General features: G+C 41.5%; 1 protein-coding gene across 2 annotated transcripts in view; it reads right to left on the bottom strand.

The window, feature by feature from the left end:
- Positions 1-10,121: 10,121 nt before the first annotated feature.
- Positions 10,122-21,893, bottom strand: part of galnt7 (UDP-N-acetyl-alpha-D-galactosamine: polypeptide N-acetylgalactosaminyltransferase 7) — a 37,761-nt gene continuing 25,989 nt past the window's right edge. For both annotated transcript variants that reach the window (XM_068322682.1, XM_068322681.1), the window contains exons 11-15: positions 19,697-19,799; positions 19,462-19,560; positions 17,840-17,968; positions 17,629-17,659; positions 10,122-11,672 (exon numbers count right to left, since the gene is read on the bottom strand). In XM_068322682.1, coding sequence (XP_068178783.1) covers positions 11,566-11,672; positions 17,629-17,659; positions 17,840-17,968; positions 19,462-19,560; positions 19,697-19,799 — 469 coding nt within the window. In that variant the 3' untranslated portion in view covers positions 10,122-11,565. The remainder of the gene's footprint in view (positions 11,673-17,628; positions 17,660-17,839; positions 17,969-19,461; positions 19,561-19,696; positions 19,800-21,893) is intronic.

Raw genomic sequence — 21,893 nt, 5'->3', positions numbered from 1 at the left:
TTCTTCTTCTTCTTCTTCTTCTTCTTCTTCTTCTTCTTGATTTCCGGCAGTGTAGACGCTGTACTGCGTATTACTGCCCTCCACTGGTAGTTATTTTAATCTACTTCAGATTCTTCCATATAGTCCAGTTTCATGCAAAAACTCCCAAGACTGCTCTGGAAATCAATTGATGGTTCTCACAGTGGCCAAACAAAGGAGAAATAGAAAAGACTTGAACTTCTAGTTCTGCCATCTGGATAAATAATCTCAGCCTTTCAGTGCTGTATTGACGGCATTCTAAGAACACGTTTAACTGTTTAAGGCCTCCCACAGTGACATAAACCTGTGACATGTTTTCCTATAATAAATAGAGACTGATTTAAACCACAATGCCCCATCCTCAATCTACATAATTTAACAGAGTCCCTTCGGGATAGTGAGCTATGATGACATTTCCTGTTGACTTGAGATTGAATAGAAAAGTAGTGTCTCCTCTTACTTTCTTTCTCCCAATCCACTTGCCACTCCTTAATTAGGCCCTCTTTAATTATTCCTCTCAGTTCCACTCTTCCTAAAGGGAGGTGTTCTACAACTTGCTTATTTTAACTTTCTTCGGCTAAGCTGTCTACTTGCTCATTACCCTGTATCCCATTGTGCCCAGGAACCCAGCAAAGTGAGATGTCACTGCTTACCCTTACTCTATTTGGGCGGCAGTGGCTCAGTGGTAAAGCAGGCGGTAGAGCGGGTCGTCCTCTGATTTCAAGATCGGCGGTTCGATTCCCGCTCCCGCCCCAATAAAAAATACCCGGAGGTGAGCTGACAGTGGGAGGTGTCAGCTCACCTCTGGAGCACTGCCGAGGCGCCCTTGAGCAAGGTGCCGTCCCCTTTACAAATTGTTATATTCCTGTTACATTCCTGTTATATCTGGGTAACCTCTCTCCTTCTTCCTTCCTCAACTCTCTCCCAAACCTACACAAAGTTGGGAAATGATCACTACCCAGCATACAACTATCCATTACCTCCCACTCCCCTGTTCTAGCTCAATTGGGGGACACTATTGCTAAATCTATGTTACTAGAGGTGTTTCTAGCAATATCATATCTTGTTGGACTACCATCATTTATCACTACCAATCCATGCTTATCCAGAAAGTCTTCAACTACTACCCCATTGCTGTCCCTTTTCTCACTACCCCATAAAGGATTGTGTGCATTAAAATCTCCTGTCCATACAACAGGGCACCGTACTTTCTCCATTATCTCATCAAAATCTGACAATAACAAACAATTGCAGGGATTATAGAAGTTAATCACAGTAACTCTATCTTTATTTTTACAACTATTATTACTGTACCTGTTGCTGCCCCACACCTCGACAGCTGTACACTCAAGACTAGCACTTAAATTCACCCTCCTGTACTGCAGCCCATTTTTAACAAAGGTCGCACAACCCCCATGAGATTTATCAATCCTCCCTATCTCTCTACCTACCACTTCTGCCCGATCCAACCTCAGGCACTCATATCCTGGGATTACAAAATCCAAGCTGGGCTTTAACCATGTCTCCTGAATACAAATCAGCTCGGGCTCATTCTCAAGCTTGTCAACAAACTTTTTCAACTCCTGACCATTTTTAATTAGGCTCCGGGCATTCCATTGGAGGATACAAAACATTATGATGCGAACAATCCTCCACATCATCTGCTATGTTTGAATCCTCATCGTCACCGTTTTCCCTCATTCTCTTTGCTCTATTCTGTACCTCCGACATGTGTTGAAGTAACTTTTCTGGAACCTGCTTTAGCCCCAAGGAACCTTTCAGCTGCCCCCACCACTTCCCTGATAATGTCTGATCTATTTGTGGTCTTTGACAGAAAGATGCACTTAGCTCCAACCAATACATCAACCACAAATGACAAAAATGACTCCTTACTCATAACCAACATGTCCGGAGGAGGCATGATTGGTGCAGCGCTTTTGTTCCACAGTTTTACATTAACCCCACTCTCTACTTTGTACCCTCTTGCCACTGTCTTAACTGCCTCAGCATATGACACCTTGTCTCGCTCCCTCACAACCTGCACCTGCCTGGCCTTGATAGTATATTCACATCCATGATATGCTGCCACATGGTCCCCCCCACAGTTAGAGCATTTAGGGACATCTGATCTACACTCTTTAATTCCAGGATCTCCGCCACACTTTGCACATCTTTTCTTAACCCTACAGGAGTCCGCAATATGTCCATACCTTTGACAGTTATAGCAGCGCAGTGGCGGCCTCACGTACCTCCTTACCTGATAGGCCATACTACCAAGAAAAACTCTCCCTGGTAAGTCAGTGCCTGCAAATGTTAGCAGAACCGGCGGGTCCCCCCCAGCTCCCTTCCTACTCTTAAACCTCCGTACATCTGTTACCTGTCCACCTCTAATGTTGTCTAGTATTTCTTTTTCCGACATACCAGCAAACATTCCATACACCACTCCCTTAACGCCTTGATTCCCTTTAGGAGTTAAGTTTATCTTCTCTACTTTGGTCACCACTTTCCCCATGCTGATAGCATCCTCATACTGCTTCCTATTCACACAATTAATCTTCAACACTCCATTAAATAGAATCTTGGCCTCAAAACCCTTGCCAATCCGACTCTGTAGTGACATGTCAATTTGTAAAGGGTTGATTGCCTTGAACCCCGCATCCCCCGGTTTAGCTCCCTTAACTCTGAGCAGCACTGAGTTCTTCAGGACTTTTAACTCTCCTCTGCTTCTCTGGTATTTCACCTTCCTCCCCTGGAGCCCCTCTCTTCCTGAGCACCTGCTGCCACCCCCCTCCCTCAGACCCCCCTCTCCCTTCAGAAGCCATGCGGCCTCAATTCCCTTCCCCCTATGCTATTCTCCTAGTTCTAATCCTACTCTGTCAAAAGAAAGGAGTTTTACAGTTGTGATCAAACAAACGAAATGAAAAGGGCCAACAGAACAGTGAGAAACCACCAATGACCAACAACTAGCATCAAACACAACTTCCCGCAACCGTTTCCCGATCTCCTCTCAGACAGTTCCTGTCCCTCTCATTAGCTAAAAAATATTGATTTCCGTGTTGCGTCACTTGTTTTCCTGTCATCAACCAATCATAAACGCGCACGACTGCTCTCCAGCTTGCGAATGTTTTCCTGGACCATTCGCCAAAGTGATACGTACCTTAACCAATCACAGACTACTTTTGATGTCACAAATTACACAGGATTCAAATGATGCAAAACGTGTGATGTAGTACGTCATGGGCAGACGAAGCTTCATAAAGCTTTGAAGCCTTTTATCCAATTGGTTCATTCCAGCGCAAAGCTTCATGAGGCGTCATTTGCTCTAGTAGGACATCCACTGGAGCCAAAAAATATCAATTGACATAGACTTTGAAGTGTGTAGAATTTTGCAGAAAGCCTGTGAATGGATTTTTCTTTGATTTTTGCAAAAACACTTTAATCTCATTCAAACATTTTGCAGTTTTACATTAGATGAAAGCATTTAAGTGCCTCAGAACATCTTTTCCAAACAAACTTCAATCACATTTAACATTTAGAACATTTTACAAATTTTCATTAGATGAAATTTCAAAAACACTAAACACTCAAAAACATTAAACACCAAGAAACAAAGGGAAATACAATATAAGAATTAGTGCATTATAACAGGAAGTTTGCAAAAGTGAGGTGGTCATCAACTAAAGTGCATAGGACATTTTTGTAACACCAGATGTTCCTAAAGTTATTCAGGTCTTTTGTCAATTTATAGAAACCAAATTCTAGTTTTAAGCGACATCTGATGTTACAGCAAAAAACAGTAGCTGCTTCTTGAGCGGTATTGTTTTCAATTTTCCTCTTCCTGGTCACATGAATTGCAAGTTTTGCCTCCCCAGAAATAAAATTTAAAAGCTGCCACTTTCTCTGATTCGATCTATTGTACCCAGCACCGTAGATGAATTTCCTGAATTTTCATTGAACAAGTTAAAAACATTCGTTAGAAGAGTGAAGAGCACTGCAAGTCTCCCACACTCACTGAAAGTATGAAAGACTGTCTCCTGAAGAGGACAGAAGGGACACTGGCTGGACACCGCAGGGGCAAAAACAGAGACAAAAGCATTGGAACCGACGGCACCATGCAAAATACTCAACTGGAGGTCGGCTGTTTTTTTCTTGAGGGGAGGTTTGTACAGAAGTCTCCACTGCGGGTCAGGTCCATTTCCCGTCATCTTGTTGGCCCAGGTAGTAGGTGCTCTGTTACACAGGTTTTTCTTGTTGATCACTTTTACACATTGTTTGTACAGTATTTTTTTGTTGGCCATGTGCAGGCTGATCTGTCGTTCATCTCCGAGGAGAGGACCCTCCAGTTCTCCAAACAGGGGACTGATGTGGACCTCTGGGAAAGGATCTTTGCTGTCTGGTACAGTCCCTGTACTATAGTCCAGGAGGAGGCTTTTCTCCTTCCAGGAAAGTCTTTGCCTCCACAGTTGTAGCACCCTCTGAGCCACCCTGGTGGACTGGATGTTCAGCAGGGAGCTCACAGCCTGGGCATCCGCCAGCGCAGGCCCGGCGTTGTCTACCAGTTGCTGGAGGGTCACGGTCCTGGTTCTGCAAAGCGCTGTAGACAGACCAGGTGTGGCTCCACTGCAGACGCCCAGCCTGGCCCCATGCACTAGTGGTTCCCTCAGTAACCAGAACAAAGAGTCAGAGTTTTTTCCTGGGCTGCTTTTAAAAAGGGCCAACGACTTAAAAACACCATGATAAAACGGAGGCAAACCATTTAAGTTTAGAAGCTTAGAGTCCATTAAAAACAGTGCAGCATCCAGGTCCAAGTGGCTCACTCGTCTGAATATGCAGCCGGCCACCTCTCTCCACGTCAGATCCGCTGGTCCGGTCAGAAACCGCTGGATGAACTGTAATCTGAACGTGGCTGTTCTGCTAGCCAGGTGGATGAGGCCCTGTCCCCCCTCCTCTCTTGATAAAAACAACACTCCTTGAGGCACCCAATGCAGCCCATCCCAGAAAAAGTTAACAAGTTTGGTCTGGATTTGGGCTAGAAACCCTGATGGAGGGTCCATACAGGCCAAGCGGTGCCACAGCTGCGAGGCTACCAGATTGTTTATCACTAAAACTCGACCTCTGTACGACATTCTGGGGAGCAACCATTTCCATTTTTTAAGTTTCCCTTCTATTTTGTCAATGACGCCCTCCCAGTTCTTCCTGGTTGTTGTCTCATCTCCCAGGTACACACCGAGATATTTGAGACCATCAGTCTTCCAACACAAGTTTTGAGGAAGAACTGGGAGGTTGCCATGCCACTCGCCAACAGCAAGGGCTTCACTTTTGTTCCAGTTTACTTTTGCAGCAGTTAAAACATTGAATGAGTTTGTCAAACCCACCAGAACATTAATATCCCTTTGGTTTTTTATAAGAACAACAACATCATCAGCATAGGCAGATAAAAGAATGTTCTCTCTAACACCAGGTAAAATCAAACCCATCGATGCTTTTGCAAATTTTACAGAGGAGGGGCTCCAGTGAGAGTGCATAGAGCATCCCAGACAGGGCACAACCCTGCCGGATGCCCCGATGCACCCCGAAGGGGGCACACAAACTGCCGTTAAACTTCAGAATACTCTCAACGTCACTGTACAACACCTTGATCTTGGCAATGAACTCGGTGCTGAACCCAAACCTCTCCATGGTTGTCCAGAGGAAGCTGTGGTCAACACGGTCAAATGCCTTTTCCTGATCTAACGAAATGAGACCAGCATTTATACCCAATGATCTGGACACCTCCAAAACATCACAAATTAGGTAGACATTGTCTGCCATGGACCTGCCGGGCACACAGTAGGTTTGATCCCGGTGGATGACCTGCTCCATAGCTTCCCTCAGCCTGGTAGCCAAAGCCTTGGACAGAATCTTGTAATCGGTGCAGAGCAGTGACACAGGGCGCCAATTCTTGATGTCATGCAGATTGCCTTTTTTAGGCAGGAGGGCAACGACCGCCCTCCGGCAGGACAGTGGCAAAGAGCCTGAGGATAGACTTTCGGTGAACACTTCCAGCATATCACATGCTAGAATGTCCCAGAAGGCTGTATAGAACTCAACCGTTAGACCATCGATACCCGGAGAACGTCGTCCCTGCATGTTCTGCAGGGCAGTGTGGAGTTCCTCTAACTCCAGCGGCCGGTCAAGTTGTGAATTTGTCTCCGTGGAGACTTGAGGTAGCTCTGCACAGAACTCCTCTAACAGTGGCTGGTTTTCCCGGTATTCACTGTCATACAAAGATGAATAAAAACTCACAGCTCGCCTTCTGATCTGTCCAGGCTCTGTCAGCTCCTGTCCTGTGTCAGACAGCAGGGAGTGAATCACGTTGGTCTGTCCATGCTTTTTTTCCAGGCCGAAGAAGAAGCTAGTAGGAGCATCCATCTCGGTGATGTTTTGTACCCTGGATCGAACTAGGGCACCCTGTACTTTAGTATCCAACAGGTCGGCTAAAGCCATTCTTTTGGACTTGAGGATTTCAGTACACCTCTGATTTCCTGTGGAAGCGCTTGTCTCCAACTCCACAATTTCAGCCTCTAGGTGTTTCATAGACCGGCAGGTGTCTCGTGTGACGTTCAAAGTATACTGTTGGCACAGGACTTTTATCTCTGTTTTGCCATAGTCCCACCATTGGCTAAGAGAGGTAAAATCAGCTTTTCCAAGTCTAAAAGTGCTCCAAAAATAACTGAAGATCTCTCTAAAGCCTCTGTCCAAAGCTAAAGTTGAATTAAAATGCCAGTATGCACTCCTAGGTAAAATATTTCCCATCACAACGCGACATGAAACCAGAGAATGATCAGTATAAGCAGCTGGCATTATATTACAGTCTTTGAAAGCATTGAAATGGTGTTTAAAACAGTAAAAGTGATCCAGCCTGGCTAAAGACACCCTGCCTTCTGTCAGGTGGGACCAAGTGTACTGTCGGCAGTCTGGATGCATCCTCCTCCACACATCCACTGGGCCACGAGAAGAGACCAGCCGTTTTAGAGTGTGTTGGGATGCTGGGTAAGGCTCCGCGTGGTTACGGTCTAACATCCCATCCTCAGTACAGTTAAAATCCCCACCCAAAATTAAAAAGTCTTCCGAACCACATCTATCTAGCTTAGCTTGTATTATTTCTAGAAAGCCCTTCCTTTCTGCACCGTTTGTTGGAGCATAAATATTTACAAAAACCAGGGTGCGGTGTTCAAAATGTGCCTTTACTAAGAGACACCTCCCCTTTACGACATGCTCGATTTCTAGAGATGTTGGGTTAAAAGTTCTAGAGAACAAGAAGCCCACTCCACCACTCAGCGTGGTGTTGTGGTCCAGGATCACCTGTCCCTCCCACTCCTTCATCCAGTCCACCGCATTGTTGTCATCACTGTGTGTTTCTTGTAAAAACAGAACATCAATAGTTTTCCTCCTTGCTGTGTCAAAAATTAGTGCTCTTTTCCTTTCCTCTCTGGCTCCATTTACGTTTAATGTCCCCACTCTAAAATAATCCATGATAAGGGAAAAAGTTAAAAGTACCTTAAAGTAGCTACACACAGACAGCCCTATCAAACCTCAGTTGTTTGCGGACTTTACTCATTTTCTTTTTGAGTCGGTATATCTCTTGGTCACTGAGTTCTGATGTTGCTCTGTTTTGAATAAGTTGTTTTGCCGAATTATAAAAAATTAATTTATCAGGAAAAAACTGTTCCAGGTTCAGACCTTTCATACCTTTAGTTTGTTGTAAAAACAATTTAAACATTTTTTCAGGGTACAAATCGTGGTTTTGACTGGCAGTGACTGGAGTGTGAGATAGGTCACTGCAGTCAGACATACATTCATCACTGTCACTACTGTCTGGAACACTCGGTGTGTTCTCTAGTCGACCAGCTTTACGTCCGTCAGGGTCAGATAAGACATTTTTGCGCTTACCGCGGCGCCTGGCAGAAGCAGGAATCCATTCAGACTCACGCTCGTCTGTGATATCTTCAGGACCTGTCTGGCTTCCTGTCTCAACATTCTCATTTTTATCACCAGTCCCCTGTCTCTTGTTACCTACTGCACTTGTCACCACCTTAGTCTCACCCAGTGTACTGTCCTCACCCAGTACACATGCCACCTCCATCCTCTCACCTATTTTTCTCACTACCTCTCCAGTCACCCCCTGTTCACCTGTCAGCCCCCCATTGTCACCCACCGCAACTGTCGCGTCACCCATCTCGCTGGGCGCCGCCCCACTCTCACCCATCTCTCCACCTGCTCTCTCAGCTACCCTGCCACCGTCCTCACTTGTCCCACCTTCACTCCGCCCCCTCACAATATTACTGGTTATCACTGCTCCTACCTGCATCTGACTCTCAGTCTTGCCCCTCGGAGCATCCCTCTGATCCGCGCCCCCGACGCTTCGGCGCCGCGGAGCCGGAACAGGACGCCACGGAGCGGCGGTGCGAGCCGCCATGTTACCGGGACCCGGAGCATCGCCGACGCGTTTTGGACAGATGCTAACAATGTGTCCCTCCTCTCCGCAGCCAAAACACTTCATCCGAGAGGAGGTGGCGTACCACGGGTAGTCATAGCCGTCCACTCTAACAACAAAACGGTAGTCAAATTCTTCCGTCCTGTTGTTCAGGATCATGGATACCTGTCGGCGGTGACAAATGAGATGCCCCAGATGCGGGGACTTACACCCCGACGTGACTCTGGTAACTGGCGACACAACTTTTCCGTGTTGAGAGAGTTCTCTAACCAGGAAGTCATCACTGATGAAACAGGGGACGTTCGACAGTGTGACCGTAGTCGCTGGTTGGGACAGCGGCATAACGGGCACAAACAGTCCGCCAACGTTTATCCCCCGCTCCACCAGTAGCTTTACCTGGGCTACCTTCGCCACGAACATGACGATTGCCTTGTTCATCCGGCCGGCAGACTTCAGTTCTTTATACCCGATAACTTCACCCACCGCTAGCGCTACCTCCTCCATGCCTAAATGGGACACCACTCTAATCCCGTGGTCCCTTGTCAGCGTAGTGAAATCAAACCCACCACCCGCCATGACGGCGTCCAAGTGGCCGCCAACCGGCACACACCTGGTCGGCTAAAAAGGTATAAAACCTGAAAATAAATGACGTTAAACACGCAATACAAACACAATTAACAATATTCAAAGAGTAAAAACTCAAAAACAGAATGTGACGATATAAAAAATACTGAAAATTACTCAGCAATGTCTCCACTCACCTCACACACTCCTCACAGGAAAAAAAAGAAAAAGAAAAAAAAAAGATGCAAGATAGTAGCAGTGTGGTAGTACCAGTGATGTGCGGTCAGGGGAGACAGGACCGTGAAAAATAAAAAAAAATGGAAAAAATAAAATATAATACACATCACTGGAAAGTTATTTTCCATGTAACGTCACCAATTTTAAATTTTTTTACTCAAAATCGCTGAATTTTCACATTTACCGCTGAAATACTGAGACCTGAGGTGAGGTAGCAACCAGCCAAGCCTCACCATTAACTGCACAATGACTCGGCTAGCTGTGCTGGCTTGCTAAACAGTGAGACCGTAATGCTATCGCTCTCTATATCACTATTAAAATTTAGTTCATATAAGAAACACGTTTCCTATATGAACTAAATTTCCATAGTTTAGCTAATGTATATAATGTACAGTGGGGGGGGGGGGTTTTCAACAACTAATTTTTTTGAGTTGAGCAATCCAAAACGGTTGGGAAAAGGAACCAAGTGAGGCACGCAGTTCTCCTACCTCATGGTAGGGGGCGCTGGTGATCCCGGGGATTCTTCTTGGGACACCTCAGCCGCAGAATAAGTGAATAAGTGACAGCAATCTACAATCTACTATCAGCCAGAAAAGTGCAGCTATTCCTGTTTTTTCCGCTTGCCTTGTCTTACTATAAAAATGGAGGATTACATATCTCAACTCAAAATTTCTTTGATGCTTTTGATCAGAAGGAGCTGCGCATGGACTTCATTTATAAGTAAACAAACTATAAACATACATGTAGGTAACAACATACGTTTTTTTTAATCAAATGTGCTTATTTGTGTGTTGCATTGATGAATACCGCGAAGTTGTTGATGACAAAATTAGCTTTTTATTTGGGTTAAAGTTGCCAACTCAAATTGCAGAAACTTTCCCTGAAATAACCACAAAGAAAGAACACAGCAGAAGTAGTTGTAAAAATCAGGTATTTATCTTCTCCATCACCGACAGTTCAGCCCATATTAAATATTTTCTATAAGTTAGATATTTACATTATTCAATGCCCTTCACAAAATTCACCATGATGATTTTTACAAAAAAATCTATTTACATTGTACAAAATATTGCATACATGGATCATCCATAAACCACACATCTGTTTCCTTAAAACATAAAATGAGTTGTATTGTCTTCTTTGATTTTTTCCTCACAAAAAACACACATACTCACATATATATAAATGGCATTTCCCTCTCCAACAACCTAAGTTCTTTGTCTTTTTCTATTTTCAGTTTCTTAATCACAGTCAACTGGTCATCAACTGAATGACTATCAGTGAGGCAGGCAGTTCATGTCCTCAATAAGTCATACCACTGTTATCAAATCTATGCTCTCCTGAGCATGCATAAATTCCTCTAAAGAATCTCAGTGTCTGCAGAACCTGATGGGAATGAATCTTTGCCAAATCCACAAAATGGCAATCCAAGTTTTTTTTTCATGCTATTGTCCATTTCAAAGAAAAGTTTAGGAAGGGAAGATTCAAACATGGCATCATATTACTGAAATATTAATGGTCTTTGAACTCTAAACAAGAGGACACAAACATGGATTGTTTTATTTTCACCTGCAAGTTTTTCTTATACTGGTCAAGATTTAGTGCGTTAAATTCAAATATGCTTATTGATTAACCTTGTAACACCTGTATGATTAGTGTTTGATTTGTGGAAATAGTGGTCCTTCTCAAATGTGAAGAAAAAACAAGTATATAGCACACCAGTCTCCTTTTAACATTTTCAGCATGTATTTGTAGATGTTTTACTCGCATCACACTCTTTTTTTATCTAAGAACATTTACATTCTTGAAACTTGATTCCTCCACCAGTAAAAAAAACCCTTGAGTTAGTGAGCTAATCAGTGTAGCTAACAGTGGACTGAAATGGTGTAATGAGAGTACGACTATTGAATAGTGCAAATTTATATAATTAAAGTCATAAATCAAAGACCTGAGAATCAAAAGAACAGATAAAAAAACAAAACAATGAAGGATGGAGACAGAGTTCCAGCTGTTTCAACATCAATATTTGTCCAACAGGTCATCATAGGACCTCCACACCAAATACCTTGAGAGTTAGGGTGTCTGTATAATGCATGACCATATGACCAAAGGTAGATTTTAGCTAATATCAACAATGTTTTTTCTAGCTGTTGATACCCAGTATCTTTAAATTTGGCTATATTTGAATACTGACACCCCTCCCCCCCTCTCATTCATTTGTAAACAGACAAAATGGATGTATTTGTGTGTTATTCAGCTTCTGGGCATCTTCATACAGCCACAATGTTGTTCATTTCCCATTTCTGAGTGGTTTTACTGGTGTCACAGTCTGATATGAATACTTTGTGTAGCAGGTCAGAGCGATCCAGACACTTTCCTGATAAAAAAAAAAAAACATCAACATTAATACTACTAACAGTTTTATTTCATTATGAGTTCTTCCATATTTATCCTTGTTATTAAATGTCATCAAGTGGAGACCAGTGTACACTGTATTTAAGACAGTACCATATTTATCTTAAGTGACAGTGGAGATCTGAGGTTTCAATGTGTCTGCGTTTGGTTACATCGGTTACATTGAAGAGGAGACGCTCTCAAGAAAAGCAAATTAACTCATATATCATCTTAAAAAACTTGGTTTCTGCTTGATATAAATTGAAAACACTCATTATTTAATTTGATTGGTGAGGAAAAGTGTGTTTAATCGTTTAGGCCAATTCTCTTTATTTACATAAATGAATCTTCTTTAACAAAATAAAAACACAATGTGTTACTTTTCCAAATGCCCTACCAAAAAACTGATGTCAGAGGCCTCAAAACATATATGCGAAAAAAATGGTGCCTAGCAAAATCCTTTGTCATTACTAGAAAAAAAAAGAAGAAGTTGTTGACACAACACATGAATGGTGGCCACCAACCAGTGTGTGTGTGTTTATATATATATATATATAAATATATATATATATATACACATATACAGTGCGCCCTCTGCCTTTCAGGTTAATGCGTTCCAGGAACCACACGCGATTGACGAACCCCGCAATGGAGATCGCGATCCATTTATGTTATTATTTACAGTAATTTAAACGTTTATGAACCCTCCCCATACTGATATTAAACCACCTTCTATCTGTATTGCTTTTTCCCCACAGTCTGATAGACTGCTTAAAGCACTTTTGTGTATCAAGAAAGTCGGAGACTAACGGAACAAGAGAACTTCTGGATGCTGTCAGCCAATAGAATGCACGTATGGTATCACGTGACTGCTGAACAAAAATCCGCGACGAGTGGAGTTGCATTTGTTGATGAACGATAGCACGAGGGCGCACTGTATATATATTCATATATATATACACATCTCCACCTATGTATTTGAATAAGCTCAATTGAAAACCTCACGGTGTCACGTATTAACTCCACCCACTATCTGTCAATCAAGCGCCAAACATATCACAGCGCATCTGCCAGAAGGAATCACATGAACGATATGGCATAAGGCATCGTCCAGCGAGACTTTCTGTTGCGGTTATGCCTTTCGTCCACACGACAACGCAGATACAGTGATACCTCTACGAATGTGTCTACTTACAAAATTTTCTACTTAAGAAACTTCTTAGCAGGAAAATATTGCCTCTAGTTACGAAAGATATTTCGACTTATTAAAGGTAAAAATACAGCATGGGCTGATACTCGCAGCTCCAACAGGTTCCTGAACGCAACATTCTCAAAGCTGCTCTGCCATTGGCTATTACCTAGTATCTTCCTGGCATCCTATTGACTAGGGGGACCTCTGTGTGGCTAAGAGGGATGCCACTCCACCTCTGTGTGGAGCTAGATCGGTGTTTATGCAGGGTCCTCGTCATCTGCCCTCGACCAGTGAGGTGTTCTGATAGTTTTACGCAAATATATTAACTTTTTGAGTATCCGCTATGGACCCCAAGAAAGTGATGGAGAAAAGATGAAAAGACGAAGAAAAGAGTTTTTTGTCCATACAAACAAAGCAAGAGATCATAGAAAAGCATGAAAAAGGGATGCGTTTGGTTGATCTCGCCAAAGAATATGGCCGTAATGCATCTACAATCGGAGTTTAAGGCATCGCATCGGAGGTTGGAGTAGTTCAAAAGGAGGACTGGAATTCATTCTGTTGTTTGGCATGGTGAGGCGAGGAGCGCATGAACCAAAGAGGGCAAAAAACAATGAGGACAGCAGTTAAAAAATAAATGACCATCATTTTTATTCTTCACTCTATTCTTTTTTTTTACATTATGCACAACTCTCATTTATTGTGTGATAATCTAACTGTAACATGTTTTGTGCATTTTTATGCTTTATAAAACATTTATGTCTGAATTTTGGGGGCTTGGAACGGATTAGGGCATTTGCATGGAAAACGCGTCTGTACTTACGAAATTTCTTCCAGAACCAATTAATTTTGTAAGTAGACGTACCACTGTATCTGGAACAAATTCGCTGAAGTTTTTGAAAATGTTGAGTATGCGTTGTCGTGTGGATGCTGTAAGCGAAACTTTCTGTCCGAGGTGTCCCTCCCTGCGACGAAAACCGCTGCGACGTTAGTGTGTGTGACCCGTGTCTACATGTACACACAGAATGGAGGGCGTTAAAACTGGCTTTTTTCTGAGGTATAACAGCTCCACATCGAAGACGTGTTGATAAACATGCTTGACAGTTGGATATTCGTTAGTATGTTTCTTTGTTCATGAGTCATAAAGTTTAAATATTTATTTACTCATTCATTCACGTTTCTCGCCGAAGATGCTGACGCCAGTTCTAAGTAAGACGCGCTGCCTGCTGGTGGGAGAACTCTGATGGGTACGCCTGCTTTATAATACCAATACATCTGTTTTCATATGTTTGGTATGAAGTCTGATATTATCGTTTCATCCTGGGATTTTCACGGGTTCCCGCTATTTATATACTGTACATATATTATACATATATATATATATTTACTGTATATACACACACACACATATATATATACACACATGTATATACACACAAGTATACACATATATACACACATACGTATATACATATGTACACACATACTGTATGTAAATACATATACACATGCATACATAAAGTGCCTTGCGAAAGTATTGACCCCCAAGAACTTTTTGCTAAATTTCAGGCTTCGAACTTAAAGATAACAAACTGAAATTTTTTTTCAAGAATCAACAACATGTGAGACAATCGTGAAGTGGAACCAAATTTATTTAACATTTTATATTGAGTTTACAAATAAAAAACTGAAAAGTAGGACGTGCAAAAGTATTGCCCCCGTTTTCTCAGCTCAGCTAATCGACTCCAGAAGTTCCCCGATGACTTCTAAATGATCCAATGTTGACATAAATGACTAAAAATGACAAACAGAGTGCACCTGTGTGTCATTTGGTCTCATTTTAAGCGCACATGCTCTGTGATGGTCTTAGAGGTCTGTGAAAGTAACAATGGAGAACAAACAGCATCATGAAAACCAAAACACACCAGGCAGGTCCGGGGTAAAGTTGTGGAAAAGTTCAAAGCAGGAATGGGTTACAAGAAGATCTCAAAATATTTAAATGTCTCTCGGAGCACTGTGTGAACAATAATATCAACATGGAAGGAGTATAAAACCACTGCAAACCTACCAAGAGCTGGCCGTCCCTCTAAACTTTCAGCGCAAACAAGGAGAAAACTAGGCAGAGAAGCAACCTAGAGGCCCATGATCACGCTGGATGACCTCCAGACATACACAGCTGAGGTGGGACAATCTGTCCATAAGACAACTATTAGTCATACCCTGCATAAATCTGGCCTTTATGGAAGAGTGGCAAGAAGAAAGCCATTTGTGAAAGAAAACCATAAAAAGACCCATTTGAAGTTTGCAAGAAGCCACATGGGAGACACAGATGACACGTGGAACTAGGTGCTCTGGTCAGATGAGACCAAAATTGAACCTTTTTGGGCTGAATGCGAAACATTACGTTTGAAGTAAAAGTAACACTGCACATCACCCTGAAAACACCATCCCCACTGTCAAACATGGTGATGGCAGCTCTGGGGTTGCTTTTCTTCAGCAGGGACTGGGAAGATCGTTAGAGTTGATGGGAAGATGGATGGAGCCAAATACAGTGCGATTCTGGCAGAAATCTGTTGGACTCTGCAAAAGACCTGAGGATGGGGCAGAGGTTCACCTTCCAATAGGAAAACGATCCTAAACATAAAGCCAAATCTACAATGGAATGGTTTAAAACTGGCCATATAAAGGTTTTAGAATGGCCCCGCAAAAGTCCTGACCTCAATCCAATAGAGCATCTGTGGAAAGAACTGAAAATTGCTGAGCACAAACAATCTCCATCAAACCTTAAGGAACTTGAGTTGTTTGGTAAGGAGGAATTGGCAAATATTTCTTTCTCAAGATATGTATAACTTATAGAGACATCCCCAAAAAGACTTGCGACTATGATTGCAGCAAAAGGAGGTTGTACAAAGTATTAACTCAAAGGGGGCCAATACTTTTGCATGTCCTACTTTTCGGTTTTGTATTTGTAAAAATAACATAAAATGTTGAATAAATTTTGTTCCACTTCACGATTTTATCTCACATGATGTTGATTTTTAAAACATATTGTCAATTTATCATCTTAAAGTTTGAAGCCTGAAATGTGGCAAAATGTCAAGTTCTTGGGGGTCCAACACTTTCGCAAGGCACTAATTTATATGTTTAATGTGTATAAATATATGTAATATATGTACACATGTACGTATATACATACACACACACACACACACACATATATATTATACAGTGGTACCTCTACTTACGAAATTGGTTCCGGAAGAAATTACGTAAGTAGAAAATTTCGTAAGTAGAGACCCGTTTTCCATGCAAATGCCCTGATCCGTTCCAAGCCCACAAAATTCCGACATAAATGATTGTTTTTATAAAGTTTTTTATAAAGTTTTATAAAGCATAAAAATGCATCAAAACATGTAACAAATATATGTTACGATTAGATTATTACACAATAAATGAGAGTTGTGCATAACGTAAAAAACAAAGAATAGAGTAAAGAATAATAATGACGGTCATTTACCTTTTAACTGCTGTCCTGTTTTTTGCCCTCTTTGGTTCATGCGCTCCTATCTCGCGATGCCAAACAACAGTGAATTCCAGTCCTCCTTTTGAATTTATCCAACCACCCATGTGATGCCTTAAACTCCTTAAACTTCCTTTTGTTTTAATAACATGTCGATTGTAGATTTTTGGCCATATTCTTTGGTGAGATGAACCAAACACATCCCTTTCTTATGCTTTTCTATTATCTCTCTTTGTTTGTACGGACAAAAAAACTCTTTTCTTCATCTTTTCCTCTTTTCTCCATCACTTTCTTGGGGTCCATAGCGAATACGTACTCAAAAAGTTATTATATTTGCGTAAAACTATCAGACTACCTCACGGTTCGAGTGCCGAATGCCGAGACACTCCATAAGCACCGTTCTAGCTCCACACAGAGGTGGAGTGGCATCCCTCTTAGCCAATGGGATGCCAGGAAGATACGTAATAGGTAATAGCCAATGTCAGAGGAGCTATGAGAATGTTGCGTTCAAGAACCTGTGGGAGATTCAAGTATCAGCCAATACTGTGTTTTTATTCGAGTATCAGCCGATACTGTTTTTTTACATTACGTAAGTCGAAATTTCTTTCGTTTTTCCTGCTGAGAAATTTTGTAAGTAGAAAATTTCGTAAGTAGAGACATTCGTAAGTAGAGGTATCACTGTATATGTAATACATATATATATTTTTTATATATACATATATGTCCCCACCTATATATTTGAATAAGCTCACTTGAAAACATCAGGGTGATACGTTTTAACTCCACCCACTACCTGTCAATCAAGCGCCCAAGCAATCACAGTGCATCTGCCAGAAGGAATCATGTGAACAATATGATGTAAGGTATCGGCCAGCGAGACTTTGTTGTGGTTTTGCCTTTCGTCCACATGACAACGCAGATATCCGGGACAAAAATGCTGGCTTCAGTGAAGTTTTTTGAAAATGCCGGGTATGCGTTGTTGTGTGGATGCTGTAACCTAAACTACTCCTATCCGGGGGGGCGTCTCCCTGCGACCAAAACTGCTTAGATGTTAGTGTGTGACCTGTGTCTACATGTACACACAGAATGGACGGAGTTAAAACCGGCTATTTTCTGACGTAGCTCCACGTCGAAGACGCATTGATTAACATGCTTGAAAACAAGGATTTGCTATCTTCCTTCTACTAGCACCAGGATAATGGGTCTTGTTAAAAATAATAGATATTTTACCTGTTGGCACATGATGGAAACGATGGAGATCCTGGAATAGACAAAGAAAAACTCATTTGCTCATTATAGAACTTTTCTCATCTACTGTGTGTCAGACCGATTAATGTGTGGTTAATCATCTCCTGTTTGCACATTAGTGAAGTAAACATGGACAAATATATGAACTGAAGGCTTTTGTTGTATTGACCAATAGAGTGAGTAAGTGTCTCACCTTGAAATATTTCCACTCAGTGTGCTGGTTGTGATCACAGTGTGTAATGATGACAGCTGAATTATCACTTCCTCTGGTCAAGCATTGGTCATATTGCATCAGCTGGTTGGCTTCATTGATACGAAATAACTACAAACACGCACACACATACACACACACACACACACACTTTGAAGTATGTCATGTGTTAGTTAATCTGTGTTTTCAATAAAACAGGTATACATTCTTTTCATTGTAAAACATTATTCCACAACGTGCTTCAATGAAAACTAATATTACGATTCAATTGTGGTATCCTGACCAGACCTTTCACTCTTTCAACATACTGTACCTCAGTTCTTGGTGTCATTCTGCTGAGCTGATATGCCTAAATGATTCATTTGTACAATCTAAACCCAAATGCACAATGAGGCATGTTCTTTGCATTTCTTTTCCCATTTACCATACCTGGAAATGATTGAAATCTAAATTGGTGCTCTTTTGTACAGGAAATCTAAACATTAACTGGCTGTTTACCAAGTGTATTTCAAAGTACCGTCTAACAAAACCATGTTGTAAGAAGATTTCAGTTTCACTAGACATTCACCGCATATCTGTGTTGTACTTTGGCAACCTGTGTTAAAGTTTGTGTAGAAGGACACGGTTGGCTCACTTTCTGGGAAAACTTAATTTGTGTTGATATGACCAGACCATGACATCTATCCTAAGTGAATGTGAGCAAATTAACTGTGTCATAGGTTTTTGAGGAGATGTGGATAGAACCTTTTTACGAAGAAACATAGCAGGAACATATAGCAGCAAGCTGCTTTACCCTCATAGGTAATGTTCTTTATGAAACTGTAAACTTAATATTTGTTTTTTCATAAAATTCTGAGCAGGACACAACTCAACAATATAGACATGAAAACACAACACCACTAAAAGGTCTGAACAGCAAAAGGTACTTCTTTGCTTGGATTATGAGAAAATATTCAGTGTTTCCTATGATTAAACTTTAAGTGTAAATATTTTTTTCCAGACCATGCCAAACGTATTTTCAAAAACTTTGAAAAAACAAAACAAAAAACTGCAGAGATTAAGTTTAAACAGTTTTGAGCAACTTTGAAGAAAGAAAATATTCATTACCTATGCACATGACTGATAAGTCTGTGAGACTTATGATCTAGAAATACTACACCCTATCATCGTGTAAGACATTCTTTCAGTTTCATGAAAAGGCCATAGACTGGCTTTGGATTCATGCTGCTTCTTTGCGTTTTAGTGACTAAATGTCTCATGTGATAATGTGATGGAGCAATATTCCTATTGTAGTTATTATACCACATTAATCACATTATAAAGGATGTGAACAGGGAAAGGTTGCTTACAATGCAAATAGGGAGTGATTTCAGGCACAGACTTTGAGGTGGTGGAACACACTCTGAGAGATCTGAGGGTCAGAGTGAAACTGGCTTTCTGAAATTCCTTTGAATTGTCAAAAAATCAACAAACCTCTTGGGGAGGCCGAGAAATACATCTGCCTAAACATAGCCAGACAGGCTCAATATCGATTTGATGACTCTCCCTGTCAGACCCCAGCCCAAACCAAACCAAGACTACAAGAGTCAAAGCATTATTATTACCTGATTGCCCCCCATCCTGTGGCAAGGTCCCGTTTCCACATTGCCTCCATTGGTGTGTCCCATACTGTCAATACAGTAACTTGTCTCAAAGCCCCGAATCTATGAAGGAATTCAAATATACACACACAAAAAATACCATAGCACAGAACATAACAGTTTAGAAAAGACATCATATCCATGAAACAACAGTAAACAAACATGTTCTGTGTTTGTGTGTGTGTCTGTGTTCACCTACCTCCCCCCAGTCTACATTTTTAGGAGGCAGAGGGTAGTGTTTTTCAATGTCATACGCTATTTCCTCCATGAACCACTTGAAGCTCTTGCATTGATATTCCTCCCTGGCAAATTGTCCAGCCAACAACCAGCAAATAATTAATTAACAAGCAGAGAGACAACCATTTTAATGTCAACTTAGAATATATTAATTTCATAAACAATTGCAACAGGAAGGAGACACAGTATAAATATTTATGACATGTCCATTTCATACAAATGATAACATCCATCCCTTAAAATCGGAACACCTGACAAGATGCAAGCTCGTTGCGGGGCCACACCAAAGACAAACATGCTCACACTCATACTCACGCCTACAGACAATTTGACTATTTCACCCATTCACGTAAGACCGAAGACCACTTAAGACCAATTCACTGAAGACCAATTCACTTAAGTTACATGTTTTAGGAGGTGAGAGGAAGCTAAGTACTCGGAGAGAACAAAGAGTAAAGGAGACTTGGGTTGTGGTTGATCTAGATATCAGGTTGACATTTCCAGACAAGTCATAATATGATAATTGATCTGTATGATGTGTGTTGATATATGTTGATTCTAATTTTTAATAATTAAATTAGTGGCTCATTAAATCAGTGGGGTGGCAGCGACTCAACAGTAGAGCAGACTTCTTGAAGACCAGCCATCGCCCAGCCATCGGCGGTTTGATTCCTGCTCCCGCCAAGACATTCTCCAGAGTGTGAGCTCACAGTGGGAAGTGTCAGCTCACTTCCCAGCCACTGCTCTGGTGCCTTTGAGCAAGGCACCATCCCCCCCTCTACTGCGACTAGTCACTCTGCCTCCCATGTACTGCTGTACTAATTGCATGCCTACAGGCCCCTAGTGTGTTGTGTCTGTTCCAGGGACCTGTACGTATCATTGTGCTGTGATTAAGACATATATACTGTATATGTGTATATATATGCATGTATATGCATGCGTTAGAAGATAATTTCCCCATCATGGGATCAATAAAGTGAACTCAATCATATATCTTTGACAAAAATCATGAACAATAAATTATGATTCATATTAACATGTTAATACATTTTCCATAAATAAGAAATTCACTTATTAGCTTGTATAAACACACATATACTGTCTAAATATTAATGACAAAAATATACTTTTGCAGGCAAACTGAAAGTGTTGATTGTAAATGCATGATTGTATAATGTATAGTTCAGAATCCTTTGAATTGTATGGCAGGTCATTTACACATGCCAAGAGAGAGTTGTACAGTATTTTCCGCACTATAAGGCGCACTGGACTATAAGGCACACCCTCAATAATTTGTTTGTTTTATAATTTATTTCATATATAAGGCGCACCGGATTATAAGGCGCACACAATAAAAATAAATAAAATTTATCAGATAAACTGCAGCGGCTGTAGTTGCGCAATCCGTCCACTAGATAGAGCCGCGCTGCTCAGGCAGTCATGATTGCATTCATGACTACCTTTGAATGGCCCTTATTGTTATGTCAATAAGTCATTCTGAGCCTCATCAAGGAAACCTGATCACTTGATCACCATCTTAGAAAGAAGTTAACACGCATATTAAAAACCCTGACATTAAAAACTGGTTAAATTCATTACGAGTGCAGTCAGTGCGGACAGAGCGGATTATTTAATGATCTGAAGTTCGAAGCAGATATTTAAGCTCCGACGTTCTTCTTCGTTTATTAAATATTGTTTCGATCGATCGGTAGTCCAGTCGGAGGTGAGGTGCAGCTATGTTCTGCTGTGTGTCCTAAACAATTTTTTAACTAGTTTTTAATGTCAGGCTGCTAATTTCCTGGTAAATATGACGCTGTTTTATTCCTAGAACCGACTTTAACATAGGTGTCTCACCGCCGTGAATCTCACAGCACGTCACTGCAGACAGAATACACAAGCCTGACTGCGCCCCTCGGCCGCCTGCCCAGAGCTGTCAACTACATTTGTAAATCAATTGCAGCACACCTGTTGGCACCTTTGTCTAGCAGTGACTCTGCTCTTGAAATTTCAGAAAAGGCTGAAAGTTAAGCTTTGAGGGTCTTTCATTCACCTTTATGCCAGTTTCTCCATGTGTTTCCACAGACTAATAGAATACACCGTCACTAGATTCCAGATGACAGCACAATGGCATTTTTAAGACCAATCAAGTTTAAAGTGGG

This window comes from Antennarius striatus, chromosome 8 (genome assembly GCF_040054535.1).
Source record: "Antennarius striatus isolate MH-2024 chromosome 8, ASM4005453v1, whole genome shotgun sequence".
Classification (NCBI taxonomy): domain Eukaryota; kingdom Metazoa; phylum Chordata; class Actinopteri; order Lophiiformes; family Antennariidae; genus Antennarius; species Antennarius striatus.
This window is presented reverse-complemented; position numbering and strand designations above follow the sequence as displayed.